The 17,497-nt window shown below is 48.1% G+C and overlaps 1 protein-coding gene across 2 annotated transcripts in view; it reads left to right on the top strand.

Moving 5' to 3' along the window:
* Positions 1 to 17,497, top strand: part of LOC139573687 (tyrosine-protein phosphatase non-receptor type 23-like) — a 32,158-nt gene that overhangs the window by 12,041 nt on the left and 2,620 nt on the right. The window contains exons 2-19 of one of the 2 annotated variants that reach the window (XM_071397432.1): positions 4,721 to 4,795; positions 4,920 to 5,047; positions 10,770 to 10,846; positions 10,962 to 11,011; positions 11,147 to 11,278; positions 11,382 to 11,462; positions 11,695 to 11,826; positions 11,931 to 11,978; positions 12,114 to 12,170; positions 12,322 to 12,380; positions 12,508 to 12,587; positions 12,687 to 12,867; positions 12,979 to 13,124; positions 13,224 to 13,544; positions 13,729 to 13,883; positions 13,998 to 14,149; positions 14,398 to 16,912; positions 17,215 to 17,399. In XM_071397432.1, the coding sequence (XP_071253533.1) occupies positions 4,721 to 4,795; positions 4,920 to 5,047; positions 10,770 to 10,846; positions 10,962 to 11,011; positions 11,147 to 11,278; positions 11,382 to 11,462; positions 11,695 to 11,826; positions 11,931 to 11,978; positions 12,114 to 12,170; positions 12,322 to 12,380; positions 12,508 to 12,587; positions 12,687 to 12,867; positions 12,979 to 13,124; positions 13,224 to 13,544; positions 13,729 to 13,883; positions 13,998 to 14,149; positions 14,398 to 16,912; positions 17,215 to 17,399 (4,574 nt within the window). Of the gene's footprint in view, positions 1 to 4,720; positions 4,796 to 4,919; positions 5,048 to 10,769; positions 10,847 to 10,961; positions 11,012 to 11,146; positions 11,279 to 11,381; positions 11,463 to 11,694; positions 11,827 to 11,930; positions 11,979 to 12,113; positions 12,171 to 12,321; positions 12,381 to 12,507; positions 12,588 to 12,686; positions 12,868 to 12,978; positions 13,125 to 13,223; positions 13,545 to 13,728; positions 13,884 to 13,997; positions 14,150 to 14,397; positions 16,913 to 17,214; positions 17,400 to 17,497 lie in introns of those variants that run through there. The other variant, XM_071397433.1, reaches the window with a different exon arrangement.

Genomic DNA, 17,497 nt, shown 5'->3' with positions numbered 1-17,497 from the left:
ATCGAGTCGCAATTCAACAGCTCAGACACAAGAGGTATGTGGCAGGGTCTACAGTCAATCACGGATTACAAAAAGAAAACCAGCCCCGTCGCGGACCAGGATGTCTTGCTCCCAGACAGGCTAAACAACTTTTTTGCCCGCTTTGAGGACAATACAGTGCCACTGACACGGCCCCCTACCAAAACCTGCGGGCTCTCCTTCACTGCAGCCGAGGTGAGTAAAACATTTAAACGTGTTAACCCTCGCAAGGCTGCAGGCCCAGACGGCATTCCCAGCCGCGTCCTCAGAGCATGCGCAGACCAGCTGGCTGGTGTGTTTACGGACATATTCAATCAATCCTTATCCCAGTCTGCTGTTCCCACATGCTTCAAGAGGGCCACCATTGTTCCTGTTCCCAAGAAAGCTAAGGTAACTGAGCTAAACGACTACCGCCCCGTAGCACTCACTTCCGTCATCATGAAGTGCTTTGAGAGACTAGTCAAAAACCATATCACCTCCACCCTACCGGACACCCTAGACCCACTCCAATTTGCTTACCGACCCAATAGGTCCACAGACGACGCAATCGCAACCACACTGCACACTGCCCTAACCCATCTGGACAAGAGGAATACCCATGTGAGAATGCTGTTCATCGATTACAGCTCAGCATTTAACACCATAGTACCCTCCAAACTCGTCATCAAGCTCGAGACCCTGGGTCTCGACCCCGCCCTGTGCAACTGGGTCCTGGACTTCCTGACGGGCCGCCCCCAGGTGGTGAGGGTAGGTAACAACATCTCCACCCCGCTGATCCTCAACACTGGGGCCCCACAAGGGTGCGTTCTGAGCCCTCTCCTGTACTCCCTGTTCACCCACGACTGCGTGGCCATGCACGCCTCCAACTCAATCATCAAGTTTGCGGATGACACTACAGTGGTAGGATTGATTACCAACAACGACGAGACGGCCTACAGGGAGGAGGTGAGGGCCCTCGGAGTGTGGTGTCAGGAAAATAACCTCACACTCAACGTCAACAAAACAAAGGAGATGATTGTGGACTTCAGGAAACAGCAGAGGGAGCACCCCCCTATCCACATTGACGGGTCAGTAGTGGAGAAGGTGGAAAGTTTTAAGTTCCTCGGTGTACACATCACGGACAAACTGAATTGGTCCACCCACACAGACAGCGTTGTGAAGAAGGCGCAGCAGCGCCTCTTCAACCTCAGGAGGCTGAAGAAATTCGGCTTGTCACCAAAAGCACTCACAAACTTCTACAGATGCACAATCGAGAGCATCCTGTCGGGCTGTATCACCGCCTGGTACGGCAACTGCTCCGCCCACAACCGTAAGGCTCTCCAGAGGGTAGTGAGGTCTGCAGAACGCATCACCGGGGGCAAACTACCTGCCCTCCAGGACACCTACACCACCCGATGTCACAGGAAGGCCATAAAGATCATCAAGGACAACAACCACCCAAGCCACTGCCTGTTCACCCCGCTATCATCCAGAAGGCGAGGTCAGTACAGGTGCATCAAAGCAGGGACCGAGAGACTGAAAAACAGCTTCTATCTCAAGGCCATCAGACTGTTAAACAGCCACCACTAACATTTAGCGGCCGCTGCCAACATACTGACTCAACTCCAGCCACTTTAAAAATGGGAATTGATGGAAATTATGTAAAAATGTACCACTAGCCACTTTAAACAATGGCACTTAATATAATGTTTACATACCCTACATTACCCATCTCATATGTATATACTGTACTCTATATCATCTACTGCATCTTGCCATCTTTATGTAATACATGTACCACTAGCCACTTTAAACTATGCCACTTTATGTTTACATACCCTACAGTACTCATCTCATATGTATATACCGTACTCTATACCATCTACTGCATCTTGCCATGCCGTTCTGTACCACCACTCATTCATATATCTTTATGTACATATTCTTTATCCCTTTACACTTGTGTGTGTGTATAAGGTAGTAGTTGTGGAATTGTTAGGTTAGATTACTTGTTGGTTATTACTGCATTGTCGGAACTAGAAGCACAAGCATTTCGCTACACTCGCATTAACATCTGCTAACCATGTGTATGTGACTAATAAAATTTGATTTGATTTGATTTGAATACTTATGTAAACATGATATTTCAGATTTTGCTACAATTTAGGTAGGTCCTCCATGAGGGGTCGCAGAGAGATGTTTGAGGCCGGGACCAGGAGCTGATCAAAGTCAGCCAGCAGCACGTACCGCGACCTGTACATATTCCTGTAGATGCACTCGTTCATGGTGGTCAGCTGGCCGTTGAGGTGGATGTCCCCTTCCAGCTCCTGGGCCTCCTACCCAGTAGAGGGCTTGAGGAAGTGGTTGATGGGCCAGTCGATCACTTCCAGAGTGCCCTCTTCTGCGTAGTACTGGAGGATGGGGAAGTCCTCCCATCTCTCCCTGTTCTGGATAGTCAGGATAGTTAGAAATGTCTGGTTGAGGGCATCCTGGCTCTCGAGGTGTGTGGTGAGAGTGACGTGTGTGGCTTTGCATCCTGGTCCTTCAAGGCCGGGCATGTCTGCGGCCGCATACAGGTATCCATAGTGGACGCTGTGCATTACGACATCGGCTGGAGCGACCTGGGGTGCCTGTCCAGAGCAGCAAAACACACAGTACAGAGACGTGGTTCGGTCTTTGTTGACCATGGCAATGATGCGCATGGCTCCCCTTCCCCTGTGGTCCTTGTATGCAGACACTATTAGATGCGTTGAAACCTTGACTGGTGTTATAGTGTATTTGGCAGTGTGAACAGGGCAGCTAGAGTGGAAAGGGGGAGGAATGAAGCAAGCTTGAGTAGAGTTGGTTCTGAAAGTCACCAATGGCCCTAGTGTGACACTCAGACACAGGATGATCAAACAGACTTTCCCTAACTGACTCCTGGTTTGGTGCAGGTCAGTCACCGGATCTGTAGGAGTATGTGTCCCAATCAACAATCATGATGATAACACAACATTGATAACAACATCATGATTGTTACAAAGATCCTCATCATCCCTGTCATAATCAAAACATTGACAGGAATTTTATCAGTGATGCAATGAACAATCAGGCAGGGAAAATCAAGACATATGGGCTTTCAATCGTCTTAATCCATTTGGTCCACCGTCCCCAAACAACCATCTCCAGATATCTCCATGATTACCTGTCGTCTGTGGGAACCTCCACATCCTGGTCAGTCTGTGGGGCTGAAGGGGAGTCTCTCATCTCTCCGCTGTCAGAAGATTCAGGCTCGGATCCAGACGGCACTGCTGCTCTTCTTCTCAACATCTACAGGAGAATAAAGAGGGGTCTCTTGGCGATCAATAAAACAAGACTAGATTTAGGCCTGGATTCTATTCATAGAGCAGCGCGCTGGGAAGCTGACGATGCGGCTTTTATAGGCATTTTCCCAGACGTTCGCCAGATCTCATTCACAGTAAATGCTGTGCATGTTGGCTCAATCGGGAATAACCTTTGTATGTCAACCGCGCTATAACCAGAGGAGGCTGGTGGGAGGAGCTATAGGAGGCCAGGCTCATTGTAATGGCTGTAATGGATTAAATGGAACGGTATCAAACACATAAAATATATAGAAACCACATATTAGACTCCGTTCCACTATTCCATTTCAGCCATTACAATGAGCCCATCCTCCTATATCTCCTCCCACCAGCCTTCTGTGGCTATAACGTAGATCTAACATGGACCTAACGTGGATTGGAATGAATCCCGGCTTTAGGCTAACAAAGACCAAAAAAATGAATTAAACACAAACTGTCTGGGAGATTCAGATTCATTTCCTTTGTCCACACAATAGGTGCAGACCTAGTCGTTTTTTATTACATGGATTAATTGGATTGGATGATGGATTAATTATGAATGTCAGTGCTAAATTTATGCTGCATCCTGCTGGAACAATGAGATGGTGGGGATGCAGGGCATTGAATATTGAAGTTACTTAGGATGGCGTATAGCTCCAGAATGCTGTGGTAGCCATGCTGGTTAAGTGTGCCTTGAATTCTAAATAAATCACAGACCATGTCACCAGCAAAGCACCCCCACACCATCACACCACCTTCTTCAAGGTGGGAGCCACAAATGCGGAGATCATCCGTTCACCTACTCTGCGTCTCACAAAGACACAGCGGTTGGAACCAAAAATCTCAAATTTAGACTCATCAGACCAAAGGACAGATTTCCACCGGTCTAATAGGGTTATCTTCTGTAAACCACCCCTACCATGTCACAACAAAACTGATTGGCTCAAACGTATTAAGAAGGAAAGAAATTCCACAAATTAACTTTTAACATGGCACACCTGTTAATTGAAATGCATTCCAGGTGACTACCTCATGAAGCTGGTTGAGAGAATTCCAAGAGTGTGCAGTGCTGTCATCAAGGCAAAGGGTGGCTACTTTGAAGAATCTCAAATATAACATATATTTTGATTTGTTTAACACTTTTTTGGTTACTACATGATTCCATATGTGTTGTTTCATAGTGTTGATGTCTTCACTATTATTCTACAATGTAGAAAATAGTAAAAATAAAGAAAAACCCTTGAATGAGTAGTGGTGTCCAAACTTTTGACTGGTACTGTAAATCTATTTCTGATTGAATGAATAGACCTTATTGGTTAAATAAAGGTTATTTGCTGAGCTCCCAATGGCCCCTCTTATCTGCTTTCCCTCTGTCCTTTCAGTTCATTCTGAAGAACTATGGGGAGAATCCAGACAGCTATAATGAACAGCTGAAGAAGCTGGAGACACTGAGACAGGTATGAACTGGGACTGAGCGAGTTGTGCTATGCAAATGTCATATGTTGTGATTTATTTGTTATGTAGGTCATATACTATACTGTACTGTCTTTCTATCATATAATAAGTAAGTGTTTGTGGCAGGGTGCGGTGAATGTGACGCGGGACTTTGAGGGCTGCAGCATTTTGAGGAAGTACTTTGGGCAGCTGCACTACCTCCAGAGCCGTGTGCCTCTTGGGCCTGGGCAGGAGGCAGCAGTACCCATCTCATGGTATGAGGCAATGAAGTACACATAGGAGCCCTATATTTACACACTTACCCATGAGATGCTTATCATACACACACTTGCTTTCATAAACTCGCAGACAGCTACGGAAAGACCGGAAGAACACAAGGTAACACTTTATTTGGATATTCCATCTGTAGATGCTCGACAGACTATCAGTAACATTTCAACTATCTACTAACCCTATCATTAACCCTCATCCTAACCCTAAACTTAACCCTAGCCCCAACCTTAACTCTTACCCTAACCCTTATTCTAAACTCTCCCTAACTGGAACCTTAGCAAGCAGTTGCTTATCAGCAGATATCTCTAGAGCATCCACAGAGCATCTACAGATGGACAATCTGGACTATCCAAATAAAGTGTGAGCGAACACACACACTTTCATAAGCTCTCCCTACCATATGCGTAGACACACACCACACCCTCAGGTATGTAATACAATGTGTCGCCAATTTCATTCTCTCTTACCAGGACAGAAATATTTTCTGGAAAAACAGTTACTATGAAACAAAGATGAATGATAGTAAAAAGGTTTGGATCACCTTAAATAAAATGTTGTGCAAACTCAGTTCCATCATTCATTGAATCAGATGGCTCATTCAACACAAAACCCACTGATATTGCCAACTACTTTAATAATTTTTTTCATTGGCAAGATTAGAAAACTTTGGCATGCCAACAACAAATTCTGAACCTACACATCATGAATAACTGACCAAATTATGAATGACAAGCATTGTAATTCTGTAAAGTGAGTGTGGAAGTGGTGAAACAAATATTGTTGTCTATCAACAATGACAAACCACCTGGTTCTGACAACTTGGATGGAAAATTACTGAGGATGATAGTGGATGATATTGCCACTCATATTTGCCATCATTTCAATCTAAGCCTACAGGAAAGTGTGTGTACTCAGACCTGGAGGGAAGCAAAAGTCATTCTGCTCCCCAAGAATAGCAAAGCACACTTTACTTGCTCAAACAGCCGACCAATCAGCCTGTTACCAACCCTTAGTAAACCTTTGGAAAAAATAGTGTTTGACCAGATACAATGCTATTTCACAGTAAACAAATGAACAGCAGATTTTCAAAACGCTTATAGGGATGGGCATTCAACATGTACGCCACTTACACAAATGACTGATGATTGGCTAACAAAATAATAATGAATAAATAAAAAGATTGTGGGACCTGTTTTGTTGGGCTTCAGTGCAACTTTTGACATTATCTATAATAATCTGCTGCTGGAAAGGCATATGTGTAATGTAATGTTCCCTCAATTTTTTTCAGGCACTGAGCAAATTTCAGGTCTGCTTAACGTGACCTTTGAACGTTGTGAAAATTCTGTGCAACTTCCAGCGTGCGTTTACTGTGAACCCGGAGGCTGTACCCGCTTTAAGTTACAGTTTTAGAGGTGGCCATGTCGGCTACTGTGGCTATTTGATCATAACGTAAGCCTACCAGAGTGGCCTAACATCAAAACAATTGAGAAAATGCATCCCATAACATTTTAACGTGGAAACGGCTGTTCTATCATTCAGCCTAACGTAGCAACCAATGTGTGGTGTTCAATGTAGGCCTACATTCCATGAGACTTTTGAAAAAACATGCAGGGCTTGACATGAACCTGTTAATCCACTTGTCCTTCAGACAAGGAGGTGACTGAAAATGATGTGTTGTTTGATGCAAGAAACCACTTTACAAAATAAAATGCATTATTATTCCCATACCATGATTACAGAGAATCAGACAAATTATTCTACCCTCTGCCTATTGGCTACTTAGCTTATTCAAGCCTGTCTCAAAATACAACACTGCCCCTTTAAGACATAAAAAAAAGCTCTTTACCTGACTCACTTTTCAAAGACGTCTGGAGATGTATATGTTTTGTGCTCTTGTAAGAAGCAATCACTCCCCTATTGCTGACTACAAATTATCTATAACTGGGCTAATAACTCACTAACTAGCAAAGGATATGAACAAAATGTACACACGTGGCTACAGCAGCTCTTACTTTGACTTCAAATTAAGTGCATCTACTCACGACCACTCATGCTGCAAACACAGTCCAGTTCAAAGTAAATGGCACATATCCATATATGGCAATGAGCTATTTGCATATAGGCCTACTGCAACTCTGATTGTTTATACCGCACCGGGCTAAGTAGTGTGTGTTAATGTAATAGAATCCTACTCTGGTGCGTTCTGCCGACAACAAAATCTCTTACAAAGTTTGTTTTGTTTCGGTAATATTGCATTGATTCGATCACAATTGCCATGGCAAATGGATACGTTGATAGTGTTAACAGGGAAAACTCTAGAACAGTGGTCACCAACCTTGTCTGAGTCAAGATCACTGAGTCAAAATGCAAGCCGAGATCTACCGCTCAGATTTTTTTTAACATGACTTTAAAAAACGTAAGCCATTGCAACAATCAATTAATATTAGTACTGTAGCAGTGAGGTTTGTGCAGTAAGTTATAGGTCCAATACATTATCACTGCATATTGGCTTTGCTTTAATTGCCCTGCCAATGCATTGTTGTTCGGGCATTTAAAAAAAAAGAATGACATTGTAACATTTGAGGTAGGCTATATGATCACGTCAGTAATAGATCCGTTGTTGTATTACTTGTGAAGCACAGCTGGGGGGGATGGTGCCTGCATCTGATGATCAGTCTCAGCGGAGGGAGAGAGCAGCAGACTGAGGATCTCGCCTCTCAACATCCCTCCACTGACACTGACCAGAAAGGGACACCATCTGGCGAAACTCGACACGCACCACATTATTTCTGCCTCATGCACAAAGTCATGTTTAACAGAAAAAGTGAAATATTCCTCGATATTAAAAAAGACCCAAGCCGCTAATAATAACAACAATGCAAGCCTATAGATACACGTTCCTACTTATTCATTACTGCTGCAGTGCTTGTTGTAGCTCTGAGTGGATATAGGAACAACGTGCATTTTCTGGCTTATAAAAGTGTTGAATACAAAGTGTTGACAGTGCTGAGTAAGAACTTAAACATGAACTCAGTCATAAAAACAGCATCTCTTTTCTGTATTCGTTGACAGTCTCTCTAGTCATGGTTTTAAACGTTTAGAAATCTCACAGTAGCAACTTTCTGAAGCTTTCTTTTATGCCACACTACGTTACTGCAGACACGGTCATCTGAGCCATCTGATTGGCCAGCGGGAGGCCTATAGTGCACTTAATTTGCTCTCTGGGCCCACAGGGAAGGCAGAGTTTGTACCATAAGACACATTGACTATCCTACCGATCCTTGACTTTGGCGATGTAATTTACAAAATGGCCTCCAACACTCTACTCAGCAAATTGGATGTAGTCTATCACAGTGCCATCCGTTTGGTCACCAAAGCCCCATATACTACCAACCACTGCGACCTGTATACTCTCGTTGGCTGGCCCTCGCTTCATATTTGTCGCCAAACCCACTGGCTCCAGGTCATCTATAAGTCCTTGCTAGGTAAAGCCCCGCCTTATCTCAGCTCGCTGGTCACCATAGCAGCACCCACCCATAGCACGCGCTCCAGCAGGTATATTTCACTGGTCATCCCCAAAGCCAATTCCTCGTTTGGCCGCCTTTCCTTCCAGTTCTCTGTTGCCAATGACTGGAACCGATTGCAAAAATCACTGAACCTGGAGACTCATATCTCCCTCACTAACTTTAAGCATCAGCTTTCAGAGCAGCTTACAGATCATTGCACCTGTACATAGCCCATCTGTAAATAGCCCATCCAACTACCTCATCCCCATATTGTTGTTTATTTTATTTATATATATATATATATATTGTTGTTCCTTTGCACCCCAGTATCTCTACTTGCACATTCATCTTCTGCACATCTATCACTCCAGTGTTTATTTGCGAAATTGTAATTATTTCGCCACTACGGCCTATTTATTGCCTTACCTTCCTAATCTTACTTCATTTGCACACACTGTATATAGACTTTTCTATTGTGTTATTGACTGTACGTTTGTTTATTCCATGTGTAACTCTGTGTAGTTGTTTGTGTCACAGTACTTTGCTTTATCTTGGCCAGGTCGCAGTTGCAAATGAGAACTTGTTCTCAACTGGCCTACCTGGTTAAATAAAGGTGAAATAAAATAAATAAATGCAATGGTTCAAAATGGCAACAGCTCGCCTACCCGGCGCGCAGGGCAGCTGAATCGGGTGCACCTACCACCAACAGCTCAAGACTAACACAAACAATAGGCTTATCGTTGGGTTTTTTACAGAAATGTTTGGCAATCGACTAGGAATGTCTTGGAGATCGACCGGTTGGTGACCGCTGCTCTAGAAAGTTGAGTGGTTCAATCTGGTGCTTCTCTCTGTTGGCTGATATTTCTGTGTGGCAGTCCCGGGCTACGCGCACATTATAGAGGGAGCATTGGTATTATGGCTTTATATCCCCTGTTATATTGTGGATTGAGAGTTACCTGTATAACAGAACACAGGTCCCTTACTATTCAATCTTTACTAATGACCTGCCGCTGGCTCTGAGTTAAGCCTGTTTGTCTATGTATGCTGATGACTCAACACTATACACGTCAGCAATGACAGCAAGTGAAATCACTGCAGCGCTTTACACAGAGCTGCAGTCAGTTTCAGAATGGGTGGCAAGAAAGCAGTTGGTCCTAAATATTTCAATAACTAAAAGCATTGTATTTGGGACAAATCATTCACTAAACCCTAAACCTCAACTAATGAAAACTTTGGAAATTGATAAAGTTGAGGAGACTAAACTGCTTGGAGTAACCCTGGATTGTAAACGGTCATGGTCAAAACATATTGACCCAACAGTAACTAAGATGGGGAGACGTCTGTGCATAATAAAGCGCTGCTCAGCCTTCTTAACAATGCAATCATCAAGGCAGGTCCTACAGGCCCTAGACTACTGTCCAGTCGTGTGGTTAGGTGCCACAAAGAGGGACCTAGGAAAATTACATTTGGCCCAGAACAGGGCAGCACGGCTGGCTCTATAATGTACACGGAGAGTTAACATTATGTCAGTCTCACCTGGCTCAAAGTAGAGGTCAGATTGACTTCATCACAACTTGTATTTGCGAGAAGCATTGACATGTTGAATGCACCAAGCTGTCCGTTTAAGCTATTAGCACACAGCTCAGACACCCATGCATACCTCACAAGACATGCCACCAGAGGTCACTTCACAGTCCCCAAGTCCAGAACAGACTATGGGAGGCGCACAGTACTACATAGAAACATGGCTACATTGAACTCTATTCCACATCAAGTGACTCATGCAAGCAGTACAATCAGATTTAAAAAAAAAAACTGATAAAAATACACCTTATGGAACAGCCGGGAATGTGAAGACACACACACATGCACAGACAGACACACACACGATAACATACTCACTATACACATACACATGTATTTTGTGTTGTAGATATGTGGTTGTAGAGTAGTGGCCTGAGTGAACACACTTATTAATGTGTCGTAAAAATCTGTTGTGAAATGTATTGTAATGTTTTTAAAATTGCATATAACTGCCTTAATTTTGCTGGACCCTAGGAAGAGAAGCTGCTGCCTTGGCAGGAACTGATGGGGATCCATAATACATACAAATACAGACAGGCCCAAACATGTAGACACACACCACACCCTTATGTATGCAAAACAGTGTGTCAACAATTTCATTCTCTCCTATCAGGACAGAAATATTTTCTGGAAAAACAGTCACTCATGATGACATCAGCTATGAGCAAGCCTGCATCCTCTACAACCTGGGTGAGTTGAACCATTTGAGTGGTGAAGTGTAAAAGTGACCTTAGATCCGCACTGAGGGCCTAACCAGCCGTCAAACAGCTATGTCCTGATTGCCATGATGTTGTCTTCTCTGTAGGTGCTCTCCACTCCATGTTGGGAGCCATGGATAACAGGGTGTCCGAAGAGGTGAGCAGAAGCAACACGTTAACCTCTCTCTCCATGACATCTCACACTGACATCCATTGTATTGCCCTCCTCTTTCTATCGCTTACATCCTCACTCCCTTCTGTCTCCCTTCCTCCCCTCTCTCTCTCCCTCTAGGGGATGAAGGTGTCATGTACACACTTCCAGTGCTCCGCGGGGGCCTTCTCCTACCTGAGGGACCACTTCAGCCACAACTTCAGCGTGGACATGAGTCACCAGATCCTTAACCTCAACATCAACCTCATGCTGGTAACTATCGCACACACACACACGTGCACGCACACATGCATGTGTTCTCACAAGCATGAACACACACACACACACTTCATCGTTATTATTTGTCTCCATTCAGGGTCAGGCTCAGGAGTGTCTCCTGGAGAAGTCCATGCTGGACAACAGGAAGAGTTTCCTTGTAGCCCGCATCAGTGCTCAGGTAAATCTCTCTCTCCTCTCAACACAAGACATAGTAGCAGGGCACGATTACACCCTCTAGACCTCAGTTGCAATAGAGCGGTCGTTCTCAATAGGCATCAAACGGGGAGGGACTAGCTGAACTTATCCAATAAGAAAATGCGAATTGTTTTCTGTTGCAAAACGTTTCGCTACGGTATGCCCTAATGAGTATGACCCAGGTGTGCGACTGTTCTGTTGTTGGCCTGGTCTAGGTGGTGGACTACTATAAGGAGGCGTGCAGGGCTCTGGAGAACTCTGACACGGCCTCCATGCTGGGTAAGATCCAGAAGGACTGGAAGAAACTGGTGCAAATGAAGATCTACTACTTTGCGTCCATCGCCCATGTGAGTTTGAGACAGGACAGTGAGTTGTGAGGGAGTGTATTGCGAATGTGTTCTCAATTTGGTTTACGGATACTCTTTTATTGAATAACATTATTTATTTTCAGCTGCATATGGGGAAGCAGGCTGAGGAGCAACAGAAATATGGAGAGCGGGTATGTCACCTTCTTGACTATCCCTATTCCCCCCGTGTATATTCCTCTGCATACCTCCATTCCTCTACATGCCTACCAATGTCTCTCCTCATACACCTGTTTTTTTAAAGCTGTGTGTTTTTGTGTTTTTAACAGCTGGCTTACCTGCAGAGCTCCTTAGACAAACTCAGTGAAGCCATCAAGTTGGCCAAGGTAGAGTCACCTTCCAATTGACTGTGTGTGTAACCTTTTTCATTTGGCATTCTGAAATGGATTATTTTGTATCTGTTATCAAGCTTACAATAACAAAGGAACTGTCTTTATGCTCCTTCCCCTCATCTTTCATTCTCTCTTGTTTGAGCAGGGTCAGCCGGACAGTGTGCAGGAGGCCTTGAAGTTCACCATGGATGTGATAGGGGGAAAGTAAGCAGCTATATTCACTTATGATTGTGGGTAGGTTGGTAGAATCTTTGAGATAGGTAGACAGTCAACTCTTTCTGATCCGTCTTCTCCTTTTATTTTGCTCTTCCTTATCCCCTGTCCCTTGTAGGTTCAACTCTGCCAAGAAAGACAATGACTTCATCTACCATGAGACTGTGCCCTCGTTGGAGACTCTTGCTTCCGTCAAAGGTCACATTGAACCCTGACCTATGACCTCTCCTCACACACAACCTCTCCTGCATTTCATATACTATATTTGGATTTTCATTGTCATCATGTCCTCTCTAGGTGCCCCCCTGGTGAAGGCCTTGCCCGTGAACCCAACTGATCCCAGTGTCACAGGCCCAGACCTGTTTGCCAAGCTGGTGCCCATGGCTGCCCACGAGGCCTCCTCTCTCTACAGTGAAGAGAAGGCCAAGTTGCTACGGGACATCATGGCCAAGATAGACAGCAGGAATGAGACTCTAGAGTGAGTAGGAGAGTCGGAAGGGCTGTGTGTGTATTTGTGTCGTCTCGGTACGCCTTTTACGATTTAATATAGTGACTTTGTGTGGTTACTGATCTAGCTCTGGGTTTACAGGCAGTTTATGGACTCTCTGGGTCTGGAGCCAGACTCGGTAGATAACCTGGACATGTACAGTCACATCCCCCCTGTACTGATGGAGAAGTGTGCTGCGCTCAGTGTCAGACCAGACACCGTCAAGAGCCTCATTCAGTCCATGCAGGGTGAGTGGTTGGCCTGGGACACACACATATACATGTCACACGCACACACACACATACTCACACAGCCTTTGTTACTATCCCTATGTCTCTCTCCCTCAGTCCTGTCCGGTGTGTTCACGGACGTAGAGGTGTCTCTGAGGGAGATCCGGGACGTGCTGGAGGAGGACGAGGCCGGGGTGCGGGCGCTGCAAGAGTCGGTGGGAGGAGGCCCCGCGGCGGAGCTGCACCCCCAGGCACATGCCCAGACCCTGGCTGAGATCCGCAGGGACCTGGAGAAGTACATGGAGGCCCATGAGAAGGCCAGCTTCACCAACACAGAGCTGCACAGAGCCATGAACCTGCACATCAGTAACCTGAGGCTGCTGGGGGGACCACTGGATGCCCTGAGAGAAGCCCTGCCGAGGCCCCAACTCAACCAGGGTGGGTATAGGAAAGTGGAAAAGAGTTATGGTGTCATTTGGAGTGTTTCTAAATGTGTGTGTGTGTGTGTGTGTGTGTGTGTGTGTGTGTGTGTGTGTGTGTGTGTGTGTGTGTGTGTGTGTGTGTGTGTGTGTGTGTGTGTGTGTGTGTGTGTGTGTGTGTGTGTGTGTGTGTGTTCCTACAGAGGAGGTGGCGGGGCTGCAGTGCATGAAGAGGATCCTGGGTAAGGTGCAGGAGATGAGGGACCAGAGGAGCACCCTGGAAAAACAGCTGCGTGACCTCATCCAGCAGGACGACATCACTTCCTCCCTTGTCACTACCGAGCGCACTGACATGAAGGTACAGGACATTGTGTGTGGGTTTGATCTTCAGGAAATACTAGACTAATGCATGCCTCTTAACACACTATATGTAACATTTGCCCCTCCCTCCCCCCTCTCTCCCTCCCTATAGAGGTTGTTTGAGGAGCAGTTGAAGAAGTATGAGCAGGTGAAGGTGTACATCGACCAGAACCTGTCTGCCCAGGAGAACATCCTCAAGGCTCTGACGGAAGCCAACGTGCAATACGCCTCGGTCCGCAAGGGCCTCGCCGAGACGGAACACAAGTGAGCAAGGGCTTGGGAAGGGCTTTAGTGGGACACCAGTACTATTGGTCAAAGGACTTTGACGCTGTTCCAGTCCAAGGCCATAGGGACGGGGCCAATAAAGAGAATCAGAACACACAAACAAATCGGAGCAGACAAATGGAAACACTAGAAACATAAGCATTCGCCTCATGTCATTGTTACTGAAGAAGATATCTCACCTCTCCCTTTCTCTTCTCCTCCTTCCTTTCTCTCGCTCCAACTCTCAGGTGGAACGGCACGGTGCAGACCCTGGTGGCGTCCTACGAGGCTTACGAGGACCTGATGAAGAAGTCCCAGGAGGGGAAGGAGTTCTACGAGGACCTGGAGACCAAGTCCTCCCGCCTGCTGGAGAGAGCTAAGACTCTGTGTCAGGCCAGGGAGGAGGAGAGGAAGGCCGTGCTGGACAGGGAGACCCAGAAGAATCCCCCTTCTCGGCCCACTGCAGCCAAACCGTCCCTGGGGTCCAAGGGGGGCTCAGACGTGGACTCTGCCTGTTCTAGTCTGGAGGATGCTGAGCTAGCCCAGATCAACGCTGCTATACTGAGCCTGGGAGGAGACCTGCCTGACGAGCTCCGTAGTGTACCCCCCGACCACCCCTCCCTGCACTCTGCCCTTCGCCCTGGACCTGAGGCTTTCCTTCCTGGTGCCAATCTGGGTGGCAATGCTTCGTTACCCTGGCCAGGGGCACCTGGGGCACCGCTCTATACCCCTCAGTTCCCCCCAAACCTTCGCCCGCACCATTTCCCTGGCCCGCTCCCCGCCCAGGGTTTCCCTCGCGGACCCTTCCCTCAGCTACCCCCCCAGCAGACCCCTGTTTCTGGCTATGGCCCTCCCCAGCCGCAAGCCCCCCAAACTGGGGGAGTCGGGCCTGCCCGTGCCCCTTTCCGTCCCTCCACTACTACAGTAGATAGTATCCAGACCCCCATCCCCAGTTATAACTCAGCCCCACGCCACCCTGTACCACCTACTGTCTCTGCAGGCTACGCTGTTCCCCCACAGATGGGTGTGTACCCACAGTACATGACCCAGCCTGGGGTGCCCATGCAAGCGCCCAGCCAGGTACCACACCAACATCCACAGCAGCAGTACCAACACCCTCCTGGGCAGCTGCCCCCTGGCTACCAGTCTGCCCCCAGGGCTATGCCCGGGCCCCGACCCCAGGCCCAGCAGGGTTACCCACAGTACATGCCCCCCCAGCACCAGCCCCGGCCGCCCATGCCCCCCCAGTATCAACAACCATATCCTGGTCAGCCCCAGCCACAACCCCAGCATGGCTACCAGCCCCAGTTACCACAGGGCTATCAGCCTCAACACCCTCAGCAGGGCTACCTTCCCCAACAGCCCCAACACATGATCCCAAGGGGCCCTCACCCACAGATGCCCCCCACTTCCCAGCCCATGCCCCCTGTCTCCCAACCATACATGCAACCTGCCAACCAACAGATGCCCCCGCACCCTCATCAGCAGATGCTGCCTTCCCAACAACAACAAATGCATCCCAACGCCCAGCAAATGCACCCTCATCCACAAATGCACCCTGGCCCTCATCAGCAGATGCCCCCTAACAGCCAGCCGATGCCCCCAGTTTCCCAGGCTTACCTGCCCCCCACCAGCCAGCCCATGCCCCCTGGCCTGCACCAGCAGATGCCCCCTGCTTCCCAGCCCCATCATGTCCACCTCCCTCAGGCTTACCTGCCCAGGGGCCCCCTCCCACCTCAGGGGCCCCAGATGCCCCTCCCTGGTCAACCCCCCCAACATGTCTACCAGCCCCAGTTACCACAGGGCTACCAGCCACCTATAATGCCTCATTCAGCCCCCCAACAGTCCCAGGCTCCCCAGCCTGTAGCCCCCATGACCCCCACCATGTACGCTACTCCTTCAGGTGTGAACGGCTCTCCCGGAGCCCCACCACAGCCCACCTCTATGGGCCAACCTCGGCCTCCTCCCCAACACATGATTCCACCAACTGCTGGAGCTCCTCCAGTGGCCCTCCCACCTAACGTCATCCTTCCCTCGCCCTCACCTTCCCCTTCTCCCTCCCCAGGCCCCTCTTCCCTAGGCCTGGCCCCCCAGAGGCCCTCCCCAGCCCCCACCCCTGGCGGTCCACCCTCTCTCCCTTCCTCCTCATCCCCCTCCACCTCCCTCTTCCCGCGCCAGAACTCCATCACAGACGACCTGCTCTCCTCCAGCCCAGAGAGCCAGCCCGGCGGCCCCAAGGCCCCCGCCAACGTCCTCCAACCCACCAAGGCTGACCCTCAAGACGGGGAGCGCCGCAAGAAGAGCTCCCAGGGCGTCCGGCTGATCCAGGGTGACCCGTACCAAGCCCCCGAACGCGTAGCCCGCCTCTGCAGCGAACTCGAACGCTTCCGGTCGGCCGTGGAGTCTCTGGAGCGCCCGTCGGTGGACGAAGGTGGACTGTCGCCGCTGGATGCCCGCTGGAAGGAGCTCCAGGAGGGGCAGGAGAGGGATGCCAGGCAGCTGTCCATCGCCATCGCCCGCTGCTACACCATGAAGAACCGTCACCAGGACGTGATGCCCTACGACTGTAACCGCGTGCTGCTGCGCTCGGGCAAGGACGACTACATCAACGGCAGCTTTGTGGAGGAGCTGTCGCCCTACTGCCCGCGCCTCATCGCCACGCAGGCGCCGCTGTCGGGCACGGCTGCCGACTTCTGGCTCATGGTGTGGGAGCAGAAGGTTTCGCTGGTGGTCATGCTGGTCTCAGAGCAGGAGTTAGATAAGGTATGAACACACACTCAGGGGAGAAGGAATGGGCCGTTCTAGGGGTCGCTCATAAAGGCTTACTACCGTGGGTGGTAGATGTACCACCTGTTTGTTTGTTTTTTACCCAAGAAGGAATAAAAGGTAGGATAATTGGATAATGCAGAACTTTGATTCGATGGTTTATTTACTTCCAGACTAAATGTTTGTGAAAACACATTTATTATTTCATTGGAAGTTATCAGTCCATATTTTGATTGACACATTGTCATTTATTGAAAGAACCCCAACTCTTAGTCGGTTTCTTTACTGTGTTTCCGTAGGGAAAGGTTTTGCGCTATTTCCCGACAGAACGCGGCCAGCAGCTTGCTCAGGGACCAATCACAGTCACCCTGACTACGCAGAAGACCACGCCCACCCACGTGGAGCGAATGATTGGCCTGCAATATCGTGACCAGAGCCTCAAACGCACCGTCATACACCTACAGTTCACCTCCTGGCCTGAGCTGTGAGTCCACACAGTAACAACTGAATAACCACTGTATGCATGGAAATTAATATCTGGCTAACGAATACCATTTCACTTCTTCTCTCTCCCCCCCTCCC

The sequence above is a fragment of the Salvelinus alpinus genome, chromosome 4 (genome assembly GCF_045679555.1).
Source record: "Salvelinus alpinus chromosome 4, SLU_Salpinus.1, whole genome shotgun sequence".
NCBI lineage: Eukaryota > Metazoa > Chordata > Actinopteri > Salmoniformes > Salmonidae > Salvelinus > Salvelinus alpinus.
This window is presented reverse-complemented; position numbering and strand designations above follow the sequence as displayed.